This window comes from Aspergillus undulatus (assembly GCF_047715775.1).
Source record: "Aspergillus undulatus strain CBS 261.88 unplaced genomic scaffold BDV17scaffold_57, whole genome shotgun sequence".
NCBI classification, from domain to species: domain Eukaryota; kingdom Fungi; phylum Ascomycota; class Eurotiomycetes; order Eurotiales; family Aspergillaceae; genus Aspergillus; species Aspergillus undulatus.
The window spans coordinates 106,200-119,391 of record NW_027396661.1 but is presented as its reverse complement, the minus strand read 5'-3'; the positions used below and the strand labels follow the sequence as shown (position 1 = coordinate 119,391).

General features: G+C 52.4%; 5 protein-coding genes across 5 annotated transcripts; 2 read left to right on the top strand and 3 right to left on the bottom strand.

Moving 5' to 3' along the window:
- Nucleotides 1-2,536: 2,536 nt before the first annotated feature.
- On the top strand, nt 2,537-5,739 carry BDV17DRAFT_294735 (DEAD/DEAH box helicase; the record flags this gene model as incomplete). The annotated part of the gene is made up of 9 exons (XM_073762906.1): nt 2,537-3,334; nt 3,393-3,569; nt 3,613-4,096; nt 4,146-4,317; nt 4,364-4,525; nt 4,572-4,979; nt 5,071-5,491; nt 5,543-5,657; nt 5,708-5,739. 9 exons carry the CDS (start codon nt 2,537-2,539, stop codon nt 5,737-5,739), a joined length of 2,769 nt encoding a protein of 922 aa, XP_073612019.1.
- BDV17DRAFT_189385 (SelT/SelW/SelH family protein) lies at nt 5,676-6,764 on the bottom strand. Its single transcript, XM_073755079.1, has 3 exons — nt 6,457-6,764; nt 6,095-6,344; nt 5,676-6,014 (listed from the first exon to the last, which is right to left on the bottom strand). Exons 1-3 carry the CDS (start codon nt 6,652-6,654, stop codon nt 5,809-5,811), a joined length of 654 nt encoding a protein of 217 aa, XP_073612018.1. The 5' UTR covers nt 6,655-6,764; the 3' UTR covers nt 5,676-5,808.
- Nucleotides 6,728-7,873, bottom strand: BDV17DRAFT_272758 (uncharacterized protein). The gene has a single exon (XM_073758929.1). It carries the CDS (start codon nt 7,492-7,494, stop codon nt 7,174-7,176), a length of 321 nt encoding a protein of 106 aa, XP_073612017.1. The 5' UTR covers nt 7,495-7,873; the 3' UTR covers nt 6,728-7,173.
- On the bottom strand, nt 7,619-8,003 carry BDV17DRAFT_284157 (guanine nucleotide-binding protein subunit gamma; the record flags this gene model as incomplete). The annotated part of the gene is made up of 3 exons (XM_073760488.1): nt 7,619-7,681; nt 7,734-7,791; nt 7,852-8,003. The coding sequence occupies 3 exons, from the start codon at nt 8,001-8,003 to the stop codon at nt 7,619-7,621; spliced, it is 273 nt and encodes a 90-aa protein (XP_073612016.1).
- Nucleotides 8,004-9,175: 1,172 nt separating this feature from the next.
- tif32 (putative eukaryotic translation initiation factor 3 subunit EifCa) lies at nt 9,176-13,189 on the top strand. The gene is made up of 4 exons (XM_073758928.1): nt 9,176-9,470; nt 9,546-9,770; nt 9,828-12,202; nt 12,256-13,189. The coding sequence occupies exons 1-4, from the start codon at nt 9,429-9,431 to the stop codon at nt 12,734-12,736; spliced, it is 3,123 nt and encodes a 1,040-aa protein (XP_073612015.1). The 5' UTR covers nt 9,176-9,428; the 3' UTR covers nt 12,737-13,189.
- Nucleotides 13,190-13,192: the final 3 nt, after the last annotated feature.

Here is a 13,192-nt window from a genome sequence, read left to right as displayed (position 1 = left end):
ACATTTGACAATATATGGGCGACGCCTGAAGACCATCTACGCGCGACGACCAAGCGAAATATGGCCGTTAGACTGAAGGTTTGCCGTTGGCTCTGCGACGGAGCGAATTGAGTGGGCCGAGCCACCCGATGTGAAGATTGATGATGCCGCGGAGGGGATCAGGTCTGTCACTGCCAGCCCGATGGGTCTAAGGTCTTCTCGGCTCAAGTCGTTTCGCTGTCCACCAAATGAAGGGTTTTCCTTTTGAGTGGACGAGGTGAGTGAGTCTGGAAGGAGTCACTTGAAGATTGAAGATGGAGGAGAAGGTGAGAGAATGCTGGCGGGTGGCGCGTGTTTGGGAAACAATGGAAGTCATCGAATGCCAAGTCCATATATGCGCTGCCCAGGGTCGCTGACTCGCTGTGTTGGGTCCAGCCTAAAGGGACGGAGCACTGTCTAATGTAAAGGGCGATCACCCACGCTGTCTTGAATCCTTTACATTTTACGGCATGCTCTGGTTACAATATCGCAATGCGAAGAGAGACCTTTACGAGTAGTTGATTTGGTCCCAAGTCAGGGCATCCTCGCTGAGAGTAAAAGTTGGGCCGGAGACTTGCAGTACTAGGAGATATATTTCGTGGATTTCGCTACTGGAGTCTAGCTGGAGGGGTCAACTGCAGGTCTGGCAGGTCTGGTGCAACTACAAACCTGGGCAACGGGAGCTTCCAGAGTTCCAGCCTCCATCATCAAGCAGTGTGACCGACCAAAGGGTCTGATATTGGTCTGTTTCCATGTTATCGACCATTCATATCTGTCATGGATCACTTCTTCCAAATGCGAGTCTTATTTCTGCCCCTGTTTCTGGCCGCGGACTGGCCAAGATATATAAAGGCGCAAGCCTACAGAGTAAGACCATATCGCCGGAACTAGATGCCGATCGAGCGGAAGCCTCGTACCACGGTCTTCCTATACTGTCCGTATCGAGACAGCGTAATCATCCTGGAGTAGTCAATTGGACCAACTCAGCATTTGCTATGCCTATCGCCTCGATCAATGGATGCCCGGCGTGTGGTGAGTGTTGAGTCGAGCCGTGACCAAAGGCAGTCAAGGGCTGGACCCATTCCCCGCGAAACCGGGCCCTCTTGGCCCTCACCATTCAGCAGTCATTTGATATCGGTACTTTTTTCCCCGTTGACGACAACAAAGGATTGGTTAGCACAAGCAGCTGCGAGACATCAATTCGAAAACCCCTTGAAATTAGGACTTTCGCTTGGAGGCAGAATGCCAGAGTCTCCGTTTGCCCGGTCGCTCGCTCAGTCAGTCTTCCCGTCGGACTGGAAGGCGCGTCACGGAGTAAGTGTGGTTCCATCCAACCCCTTTCTTTGAGCCAATGAATAGCGCTGGTTGGAATTTGAAGAATGGTCCGACCGCCGTTGATTCGACCGTCTTCTTGCATGTCTTACGACGGATTTGTGAAGAATGACCATCACCTAGATCGACCCGATATGGCCAATGAACCCTTGAACGGAAGGAAGAAAGCATCGCTCCAAGTCTGATGTGCAGAAAACCTCACTGAGGCCGTTGACAAATCGAAACGCTCGAATATAAAATGGTAGAAGTACTGTCGTGGATAAAACCACAGATCCACTGGTGTCGCATTTGAGGGAGATCCCGATTTCTCTGCGCATCATTGCCTCGTGGTGGATTTATGCGTTGGCAGATCAATCATGGCCCTCTCCGAGTCCAAGACATCCGTGCAGTGATATCTGGGTATTTCCAGTTCTCGCAGTAGGCCCAACTCCAGGCGCCAAATAAAACAGCAAATCTTCAGTTAGTGCGGTAGCGAGGAGAGGCCTGATCTGTCTGCATCAAGGGGCACGTTAAGATTCAGTACAGCGACGGGTACGCACTATGGGATCATGTGACTCTAACACATCTCCTGTCTGCTGAATTTTAATCATGGTTAAGCGTTTTGTCTTCTGCAATATATACCCAAGGAAAGTGAGTTGAAGCCTGAGTTATAAAGACTCGTCTCACCGTCTCAAGTGTGCAAGTCTTTACTCCTAGCATGGTGGGCAGATCCGCCCTAACTCGGCCAACCCTCGGCCCATCAGAGGATGGATCGGTGGATCGCCTGTGGCCTCAAGGCTCAGGCTGCAACATGATCCAGGAACGTTCCCGGGCGGAACCTTGCAAAAAAAAGCAAAACTCAGCGTACGGCTGACGTAACTTCTCGGGCCTAGCCTGTTGTGGCCTTATCCCGCCTGCAGCCTCAGGCAGGAGAAATATCTTTTATGTCTGAGTGCCTCAGGCTTTCCAGTCGCTCTTTCTGCGTGCGTGCAGTTGTTGTCCCGCAGCTTCAACGCGTAGAATTAGGAAGGCGCGACGGTACCTAGTAACCACCAAGACTGCGCGTTCTTCACTCATTATCCTCTTCTCACCCCGTCTATCTTTAGTCCTGACTTTTGGATTTGGGATCATTCTTGGCCAACGGAGCACTTTGGTGTAGTTCCTGTCGGACCCATATCCGGTCACGAATGGGCTAGCACGCCCCGATATGTCTGTGCATTCCACACAGTCTGTTCCGACCAGTGGTTTTCGGACATCTGTCGATATCGCTCGCCAGCAGACTTACGTTGTAGCACCGTTAGCAGGTCAGAAACGGCCTCCAGCTGGTTCATTAGAGGAAGATGCACATGACATCAAAACTAACGCTGTTGATGGAAGCTCGCGTCAGAATGACCTCCCCAATACGCAAGGATCAGACTTCATTCGTCCTCAGGTGAACCTCCCAAAGAGCCGCTTGGTTGCGAGCGAGATTCGGTCTATCTCAGAGGAACCTGACACCAAACAAAAACCAGAGCCTTCCATGAAAGCCTCGACTCAAGGCTCCCTTCATTCTCTGGATGACCCAAGGTTCGGGCTACCTCACTCTCTCATTGCCAATTTTGCTGCAGTTGGCGTCACCAGCATCTACCAATGGCAGGCATCCTGCTTGCTCGGTGAAGGACTTCTCGAAGGCAAACGCCACTTGATCTATACTGCTCCCACTGGTGGCGGAAAGTCGCTTGTGGCTGATGTCTTGATGCTGAAGCGCATCATCGAGAACCCTACGCGCAAGGCGATTCTCGTTCTTCCCTATGTCGCCTTAGTCCAGGAAAAACTCAAGTGGCTCAGGCGCATCGTCCAGGATGTTGAGAAGCAGATTATTGATGATGCCGACAGCCAACATGACCCTGTCCATAATCGTTGGAGGAAACTACAGAAATCTATCCGTGTTTCTGGCTTTTTTGGTGGAAGCAAAACCACGGCCTCTTGGGCCGATACTGACATTGCCGTTTGTACCATTGAAAAGGTACGTCACTATTAGGGCTTTATTTTCATGGCTCGGATCCTGATGTTTCGATTCTCAGGCGAACTCGTTGATCAACACTTCCATTGAGGAATGCAGTATTGGAGACTTGGGTGCAGTCGTGCTAGACGAACTGCACATGCTTGATGATGAGCATCGTGGATATCTATTGGAGCTCATGGTGGCCAAACTACTGCAGCAAGATATTCAAATCATTGGAATGAGTGCTACCATCTCTGTAAGATATCCCTCTTTCTTGGATGCAATATCTAACAATGAAGAACACCGAGCTATTAGCAGAGTGGACCAATGCTAGATACTTTATTTCCACCTATCGTCCGGTACCCGTGGACGAGTATCTCGTATATGAGAATGCAATTTACCCGGCGGCGACTTCAAGGCAACTCTTCCAAACAATGTCCAAGCTGACGTCCTCGGGAGGGCCATTCCTCAACGAGGCTATACCGCCTCTGCGCACAATCAAAGCGTCGACTTTTAGAGAGCTCTCAAACCCAATGACGAATGCAATGGTAGCTATCGCAATTGACACTGCCATCGCAGGATACGGTGCATTGGTGTTCTGCGGCAGCAGAATTGCTTGTCAGGTTCAAGCTGCGCTCATCAGCGAGGCAATGCCCGACCCGTCGATTCTAAGCGCGGAAGATGTGAATAGGCGTCTAGATCTGCTAGCAGATCTTCGCAGCACTCCTAGCGGACTTGATCCAGCTCTGGAAACCATAATCATTAAAGGAGTGGGCTTCCACCGTAAGCATTATTCGAATTCTCAGGTCGGCTCAGTACTAATCATAACTAGACGCTGGAATGACGACTGAAGAGCGTGAGGCCATTGCAGAAGCATATGATCAGGGAGTCCTCAAGGTGTTGGCCGCCACTTGCAGTCTTGCTGCTGGTGTTAATCTTCCCGCCAGACGAGTCATCATAACCGGAGCTCGTATGGGTCGAGAACTAGTAGGGCCGGCAATGCTGTAAGTAATCCGAAATCGACTCATTCACCGTTTGCTAAGTACAAAGGCGACAAATGTGCGGGCGAGCCGGTCGCAAAGGCAAAGATGAAAAAGGCGAGACATATCTCATCTGTGGGCAATCCGACCTCCAGGCTGTATGCGACCTATTGGAGGCGGATATGCCGGCAATCGAAAGCTGCCTTGCACCAGAAAAGAGGGGACTGAAAAGGTAAGCGGCCGCTCATTCACCAAGGAAAATTACTCACTCCTTCAAGAGCAGTCTTGGAGGCGATAGCAATCGGCCTCGTCTCAGGTATCGACGCCATCAAAGATTACGTGAAATGCACCCTTCTTTATTGGACTGTGGACAAGAAGCTATCCTACAGCATCATGAACTCGGCACTCCAAGAGCTAGCAGATGAGAAACTCATTGAAATGAACGACGAATCATACGTGGCCACCCAACTCGGACAAGCAGTGGTATCCTCCGCTTTTACACCAGAAGATGGACTGTTTGTGCACGAAGAGTTGAGGCGAGCGCGTCAGGCTTTCGTGATGGACGGCGACATGCATATATTCTACATGTTCACCCCGCTCCAGGTCGCGGCGCAAACCCAGGTTGATTGGCAGATATTCAGAGACCTATTGGATACACTTGATGATAGTGGCCTGCGCGCCCTTCAGTTTGTTGGTGTCCATCCCGGATTTGTCAACACCATGCATGCCTCCCGTTGGCCCCATTTCCAGATTCATCCAGCGCTAACTTTGTTATAGGGTACAAAGTGGCGGCTCGATGAAAGAGAACACACCCGAGCAAATTACCCAGGCGAGAATCTACCGCCGCGCTTATACAGCCTTCCAACTGCGCGATCTCAGCAATGAGGACCCCCTCCCAGTGATTGCAAACCGCTATAAGATCCCTCGCGGAGCTATTCAGACGCTGGCCCAACAGTGTCACGGCTTCGCCGCAGGGATAGTGAAGTTCTGCCAACGCATGGGCTGGGGTATGATGGCCGCAGTCCTCGATCATATGCGCGACCGTCTCGAAGCCGGTGCTCGTGCCGATCTTCTGGAAATGGCCCAGGTCACCTACGTCAAGGGTTGGACGGCAAGACTGCTCCGCGACAATGGATTTCGGAACTTGAGGGCACTAGCTGAGGCGGATCCCAAGGACATTGCGCCCGTTCTGCAAATGGTAAGGGTTCGAACAGTTACTTACATGCCAACGATAACTCACCTATTCTAGGTTAACCCTCGCAAAGCCCAGCGGAACCAACTCCATCCCACCGAAGCGGAGCGCTACGCGAAAAAGCTACTTGCCAAAGCAGAGGTCATCGTCGCCTCTGCGAACAAAATCTGGGGTAAGCATACCAGGTGTTTCACGTCCATGACCAAGACTAACAATCTCCAGAACGAGAAATGCAGCCCGAATTGGATGAGTGATGAAGCCATCGGATCTTCGTTCAACCAGCTCTCAAAATAGACTACCTACCGTTATCTAGCGAACGCACCCTACTTACAATCTTCACACTCTTTAGTCCCCGATCCAGTTCCAGCTCCAGCTCCACTTTCAGCTTCAGCTTTCACAGGTGCCGTAGACTTGGACGTAGACGCAGATTCCCCAGAGCCCCCCTTCGCCTTCAATGCCCGATCCGTATGTCCCAGGTCGCGATTGGAATCAATCACATTCCGGACACGCGATTTTAGCTCCTTCACCTCTATTTGCCATGTCATCAGCATCTCTACCTACTTACCTAGGTAAAACAAAAGGGATAAGAAAGTACACAGGTGGACATACCAGGAAACCCCCCATCCCTCTTCCGATCCCACAGGACTACCGGATCTGGCGGCGTCGCCGTCGCTGTCCCTGCATCTCCATCTGGTACATTCACATTTACTTCCAAGGCAGTAGAGGGCTGAGACTGAGCAGAAGTACTGGGAGTAGCAGGGGTAGCAAAAAGCGTAACAGTAAACACGCCCCCCGTGCGCGGGATCAGCGCGATCTCGCCGATGTCGGTGTTGAATGTTGAGAGGAGTTCTTGGGCGAACTGTTACGTGCTTTCGTTAGTCATTCTACTCTGTATTTACTCTGTATATATAGCACAGGAAGGGAGGTTTCAAGGTGAAGAGGTAGTAAAGAACAGGAGGGACAATACATACATAAGCAGCCCTCAACATCCATTTACATTGCGTGCAGTACTCGATTGTGATTCGCGGTTTCTGGTAGGTGTATGAGTAAGATTTAGGATTAGGATTAGGTGCGTCTGCGTCGGCAGTGCAGGTGGCGGATTGAGGCTCAGCGTGAGGGGCAGATTGCTGCGGCGGGTTTGTTTCGATGGGGGGTGTTGGTTCAGTCATTTTCGGATTTCGATGCTCTGTATATTATTTGGACCGTGGGTGGGTGGCTGGTTGGTTGGATGGATGATAAGGTATCGAGTAGTTAGATGGGTACTGGATGGAGAGGGCAAGATATATATAATTGGAACTACTGAAGTTGATATACAACTTTTGGAGGTGTGGTGGGGTCGGTTTGGATGATGTCAGCCGCTAGCAGCAGGGCTTTTGCTGAGGCTCGCGAACTAGATACGTAGGTACCGGGAAATAGACTAGGGAAATAAGAGATCTAATAAGTAGGCTGTCCTACTCTTCCGCGTCTGGTATACATAAGATCTCGAGCTGCTTGTGCAAGTGTTACGGCTTCGTACCTGCATTAGACGATTTGGACCATTAAGAGCTTCAGTATAGGTTGTAGATAGGTTGTAGCAGCTTCAAGGCCCGTGAATCTAATTTACAAAAAGCGGGCTGCGATAAAATCAAGACCAAGATGAGCACGAGGCGCTGGAACGACAACACAGTCCACTCCATCTTGCAGGCTTGCTATACGTTTCGTTTTGGAATCCGTAGAACCCCATCCACACCGACCGCGAACATAGGAAATTGTGAAAAGGAAATGAGAAGGAAAGAAAAGAAAAGCACAGAAATGGAGTAATATAGAGAAGAAATTTTGACCAGAGAATCGAAGGAATATGATCGAATCGAGGCTATCTTGCGGACAATAATCATCGACTGGGTATGGCGACATAATCTCCGCTTGTCAGCATTTCCGAAGGGCGTGCAAGTCCAGCGCGCGCGCTCCGGTTGGCTATAGAGCTTCGAAAATGTCAATGCGGTTGCCGTGGCTTCGTGTGATACAAGCATAAGTAGGCAACGCGTATTCGAGGGTGCGAGGGATCGAAATTAGGGAATACGAAGTTAAAAGTCATAGCGGGGATATCACGGGTGGTAGGTCTGTTAGGACAATAGTTTGGATGTCATGAGGCCATTACATGATCGTACAGCACCCTCCCTGCTGTTGAGGAGCGTACGGGTCTTCACGCTTGTCGACCTGGACGCTGTTAGAAGCCTACAATTTCACCAAAACTGAGTCGTTTTCGTACCTGTCCCCATACCGATGGTACCATGAAGTCACGGGTATTGTTGCAGTAGTTGATAAGCCTGGCAACGCAATGCGATGAGTAACTGCGACACGATCGCTAAGCGAAGTGTTGGACTTACGACATGGCGGCTTCTGACACCTTGACTCGGGGGCGGTCGAGATCCTCCTTGAGACGAGCATTGAGCTCTGTCAACCGACGGTACTTGAGGTCGGCCACACTCTGCTTCTTGTTCTTGACATCCCCTCCAGATCGAAGCTCGTAGGCAGGCATTTTTGTAAACGGTTGTGAGAGTGGTCGCGAGCGAGATTCGGCTAGAGACGTTCGATTTAAACTCGGTATGCGACGGCACGGGCAGAGGCGAGGTCAGTGCTGAGCTTCTGAGGTCGTTGACGTTTGCCAATTGAATTTGCGCTTCCGGGCGAAAGGAGTAAGGGGAGTCGGAGGTCGGACGCGAGGCTGGGGAAAGGAGAGTGGGAGGATTGATTAGTGCGAGGGAGGGAGCGAAAGACGTTGGACTGGAATTATGGTGGTGGAAGAGGCGAAGGAAAGAGGGTGAGAAAAGCGCCTAGAAAGCGAAAAGAAGAATGGAAGGATGAAGGTGAAGAGAGCGACAAGAGGAGCGAGGGAAGACGAACCGATCCTAGCACTCGGACTCAACGGGATGAACCAGGGTGGTGTTTATATTACTGTCTTTTTGCCAGAGGGGCTGCACACTGCCAGTGTATCGCTGTATCGCTTTACAAGGGTAACTTTTCGAGTGTGCTAGCCTCCACCGGCTCAACCTTGATTTCCCCTGAGTCTCTCCATCCATCGCGCTGAAGGATTGAAGATGCTCAACGGTCGACGATCGACCCTTTGTTTTTCTTTTGTCTGGCGTATCTTTATTGACCACTATCAAACAATAGCCCGCCCGAGCCATCGGGTCACTGACCAACTGGAGCTTGGGTTTTTACAAATCCTGGAGAAGCTCTGTTGTGTGGAGTGAATGTGAGACCACTGACCAGATTACCGGATTAACCATACATGACGGCCGGTCGTTTCAGATGGCTCACGTGATCTGTACATTGCTCACTCGAGGCATCAATTTGCTTTGTCTTACTGTCATGCTGTCATGTCCGGTTGCGTCGGATCTCGCAGCTGATGAATCATACGGGATCTGTCATTTGAGAATTGGTACAAAGTACGGAGGAGTAATATCTGTAGCCGCGGCTGATGTTGGCGGTTGTTGAAACCGGATTGACTGTAGTTGTAGGACGGTGCAGGGAACGTCTTCTTGCAATGCACGGATTTAAATGTGGCCTGGCCGCAAAGCACAGATGCAATCCTTTATTTTTCTCGCCGAATAATACCAGGCATAATTCTGTCATGAATCCATACCTGTGAACTGCCACTCAAGCTACTGGCGAGTATAAAGAAATCACGTGACTATATCGCTTAACCCAAAGTGGGAAGGGAAGCAAATGCGTGGGTTGGTTTTTTTCCTGGCTCTCGCACAACCCCGACGCCTCCCCTCCCACTGTTCTCGCCGACCGTCGCGTGGCAGCGTCATTCAAATAGGGATCTCTGGCTGTCGAACTTTGCTGCCCGCCAGTGTTGCGCATTTTCACTCGACCTGCGCATCTCCCTCGTCGAGATTCACACAACGCTTGTGTGCCCTACCGAGATAACTAGACATCGCTAATAACATCGCCCACCATGCCGCCTCCACCGCATATCAAGCCCGAGAATGTCCTGAAAGTATGTCGAAAATGGAAAATGGGATGAAGCAGAAAATTCTGGCTGTGCTGGTTCTAACATGGATTTCACTTGCAGAGGGCCCAGGAACTTATCGCAGTGGGCCAGGCTCCGGCCGCCCTGACCGTCCTCCACGAACATGCTACCTCGAAGCGGACGCGCAGCAGCCCCATCGCTTCTCTCGAGCCGGTTATGCTCCTTTTCGTTGAGCTTTGCGTCGACCTCCGCAAAGGCAAGGCTGCCAAGGATGGCCTCTACCAGTACAAGAACATCGCTCAGAACTCCAACGTGGGAACGATCGAGGTAGGATAGGCAGGATATATTCGACTGGTAAAAACTTTATCTAATAAGCTCGTGCAGATCGTCCTCAAGAAGTTCATCGAACTCGCGGAGAAGAAGGTAACCGAAGCCCAAGCCAAGGCCGATGAGATTCAGTCGTCCCTCGAATCAGCCGCTCCCTCGTCCAACGTCGAAGATCTGGAAGCTATCGAGACCCCCGAAACCATCCTTCTCGCTACCGTTTCTGGTGAACAGTCCCGCGACCGAACCGACCGCGCTGTTGTCACCCCATGGCTCAAGTTTCTGTGGGAAACCTACCGGACCGTTCTCGAAATCCTGAAGAACAACGCTCGTCTGGAGGTTATGTACCAGTCTACTGCTCTGCAGGCCTTCCAGTTCTGCTTGAAGTACACCCGCAAGACCGAGTTCCGCAGACTCTGCGAGCTTCTTCGCAACCATGTCCAGAACGCCGCCAAGTACTCTGCCCAGATGCACGCCATCAACCTCAGCGACCCGGATACCCTGCAACGCCACCTGGACACCCGTTTCCAGCAGTTGAACGTTGCTGTTGAGTTGGAGCTCTGGCAGGAGGCCTTCCGTAGTATCGAGGATATTCACACTCTCCTCAGCCTCAGCAAGCGCCCCGCGAAGAACGTCATGATGGCCAACTACTACGAGAAGCTGGCCCGTATCTTCCTCGTCAGCGAGAACTACCTCTTCCACGCTGCTGCTTTCAGCCGTTACTACAACCTCCTCCGTCAGTCCGCCGTCGCTCTTGCCGCCAACCAGGGCCCCAAGAAGGACCACCCCTCGGTTTCCGAGGCCGACATGACCAAGGCCGCCTCCTTCGTCCTTCTCTCTGCCCTCTCGATCCCAGTCATCAGCACATCTCGATCCCGTGGTGCTCTTATCGACGTCGATGAGGTTCGCAAAAACAAGAACACCCGCCTCACCAACTTGCTTGGCATGGCCCAGGGTCCCACCCGGGCTGTTCTTTTCAGAGATGCCCTGAACAAGGGTCTGCTCAAGCGTGCTCGCCCTGAGATTCGCGACCTTTACAATATCCTCGAAGTTGACTTCCACCCTCTGTCTATCTGCAAGAAGGTCACCCCTATCCTTAAGCAGATTGGCGCCGACCCCGAGATGGAGAAGTACGTTGTGCCTCTGCAGCAGGTCATCCTCACCCGTCTCTTTCAGCAGCTTTCTCAGGTCTACGAGTCTGTTGAGCTCAAGTTCGTTTACGAGCTCGCCCAGTTCCCCGATCCTTTCCAGATCACCCCCTCCATGATCGAAAAGTTCATCATGAACGGCTGCAAGAAGGGCGACCTTGCTATTCGTGTGGACCACATCTCTGGTGTGCTTACCTTTGACACCGACGTTTTCTCGTCCGCCAAGGCTCTGCACTCTGGAAGCGCTGCTGGATCCGCTGAGAGTGAACTCGGCTCTGTCCAGCGTCTGCAGAACACTCCTGCCGAAATTGCCCGCCTCCAGCTCACCCGTCTGGCCAAGACTCTTCACATCACATGCATGTACGTCGATCCCTCGTACAGCCAGTCCCGTCAGCAAGCCAAGCAGGCTGCTCTTGAGCGTGCTGCGGCTGGTGCTGCCAAGGAGCATGAAGACACTCTGGAGCGTCGTGTTGTCATTGAGAAGAAGAAGGAAGCTGCCACAGATGCTCTGCAGCGCAAGCAGAAGGAGGAGGAAACCCGCAAGCGCATCCGCACACAGCAGATCCAAGAGGCTGAGAAGCAGCGTCTTGCCGAGGAGCAGCGCGAGCGCGAGCTCAAGCGCATCAAGGATGAGCAGGACCGCATCCGCCAGCAAGAGCTCAAGAAACAGCTCGAGGAGCTGAAGACCGGCGTTAAGGGTATTGACCTCAGCGAAATCGACCTTGAGGATCTCGATGCCAACCGCCTCCGTGCTATGAAGCTTGCACAGCTCGAGAAGGAGAAGAACGAGCTCAGCGACCGCGTCCGCACCACTGGCAAGCGTATCGACCACTTGGAGCGTGCTTTCCGCCGTGAGGAGCTGAAGCACGTCCAGGAAGACTACGAAGCGCAGAAGAAGCGCGACATGGAGATCTACGAGCGCCAGAAGGCCGAGACTCTTGCCGAGGCCGAGGCTAAGCATAAGGAAGCTGTCTCTCTCAAGCACCGTCTGAGCCGCCTTGTACCCCAGTTCAGCAACTTCCGCAAGGAAGTCTCGGAGAAGCGCCACGAAGAGTTCGAGAAACGCCGCAAGGCCGCCGAGAGGGAGTTCGAGGCCAAGAAGAAGCAGCGTGTCAAGGACGTCCAGGAGCGCAGGCGCCGCGAGAGAATCGAGCGCGAGAACGCGGAGCGTGCCCGCAAGGAGGAAGAGGAACGCATTGCACGTGAGGAGGAGGAGAAGGCTATCAGGGATGAAGAGCGGCGCCGTGCTCTGGCCGAAGAGAAGGCCAAGCGCGAAGAGGAGAGAGCGTCAGTCCACCCAATCCTACCTTGATTGTCAACGTTGCTAACTCAAATTGCAGTAAAATGGATGAGATCGCCGCTAGACAGAGACAGCGCGAGGAGGAAGCAGAGGCCCGTCTCCTCGCCAAGAGGACTGGTGCTCCAGAGCCTACTCGCGCTGAGCCCGAACGCACCGCACCCCGTCTTAACCTTGCTCCTCGCACTGGTGGTGGCACTAGCTGGCGTGAGCGTCAAGCCGCCAAGGAAGCCGCTGGCGGTGCCGCCCCCGCCCCCGAAGCCCCCAAGGCAGCAGAGCCCGAGGCTCCCCGACGGACGGGTGGTGGCTACGTGCCTCCTCACCTCCGCGGTGCCTCTAGTGCCGGTGCCGGCGAAGCCCCCCCTCCCCCCTCAACCGGCCGTTACGTCCCTCCCGGCCGCTCCTCCCAGCCTCCTTCCCGCACAGAAAGCCCCCGGTCCTCGGACAGGCCGGAGGAACCCAAGCCCGCCAGCAGCGGCGGCGGCGGCAAGTGGGTGCCCAGATGGAAGCAGCAGCAACAGTAAGCGCATTGCCTGTTTCTTGAAAAGCTTTTGTCTCTGAAAAAACGATGGGCGTGTGAATGGATACCTATTCTTTTCTTTTCAACTCTCTACGCCCCTCCGTCTCTCATCTTACTTACCTCTTGCATTGTTCCTCTCCGTACAGTGTATTCCCTCTCTTTTTATGCGTGTCTGTCTTATGAGCCAACCCGAAGACTGTACAGATCTAGCTAGAGTCTACTGTCTCTCCAGTTCAGGCAATGATGGTTTCTGTCGAAATGCATTATGTCTTTCTTCTCTCATAAAGGTTTATTGCTTTTTTCTCTCTTATCTCATTCCGTGCCATGTCGTCTCATGTCCATGTCTTCATCAACCAGGTAGGTTTAGTTGGATGAATAATGCAAAGACTTATGTCCTTCTCTCACCTGAACCATAAGACAGTGAAATTTGGAATAAATAAGTAGATGTAGAAACCCCCAC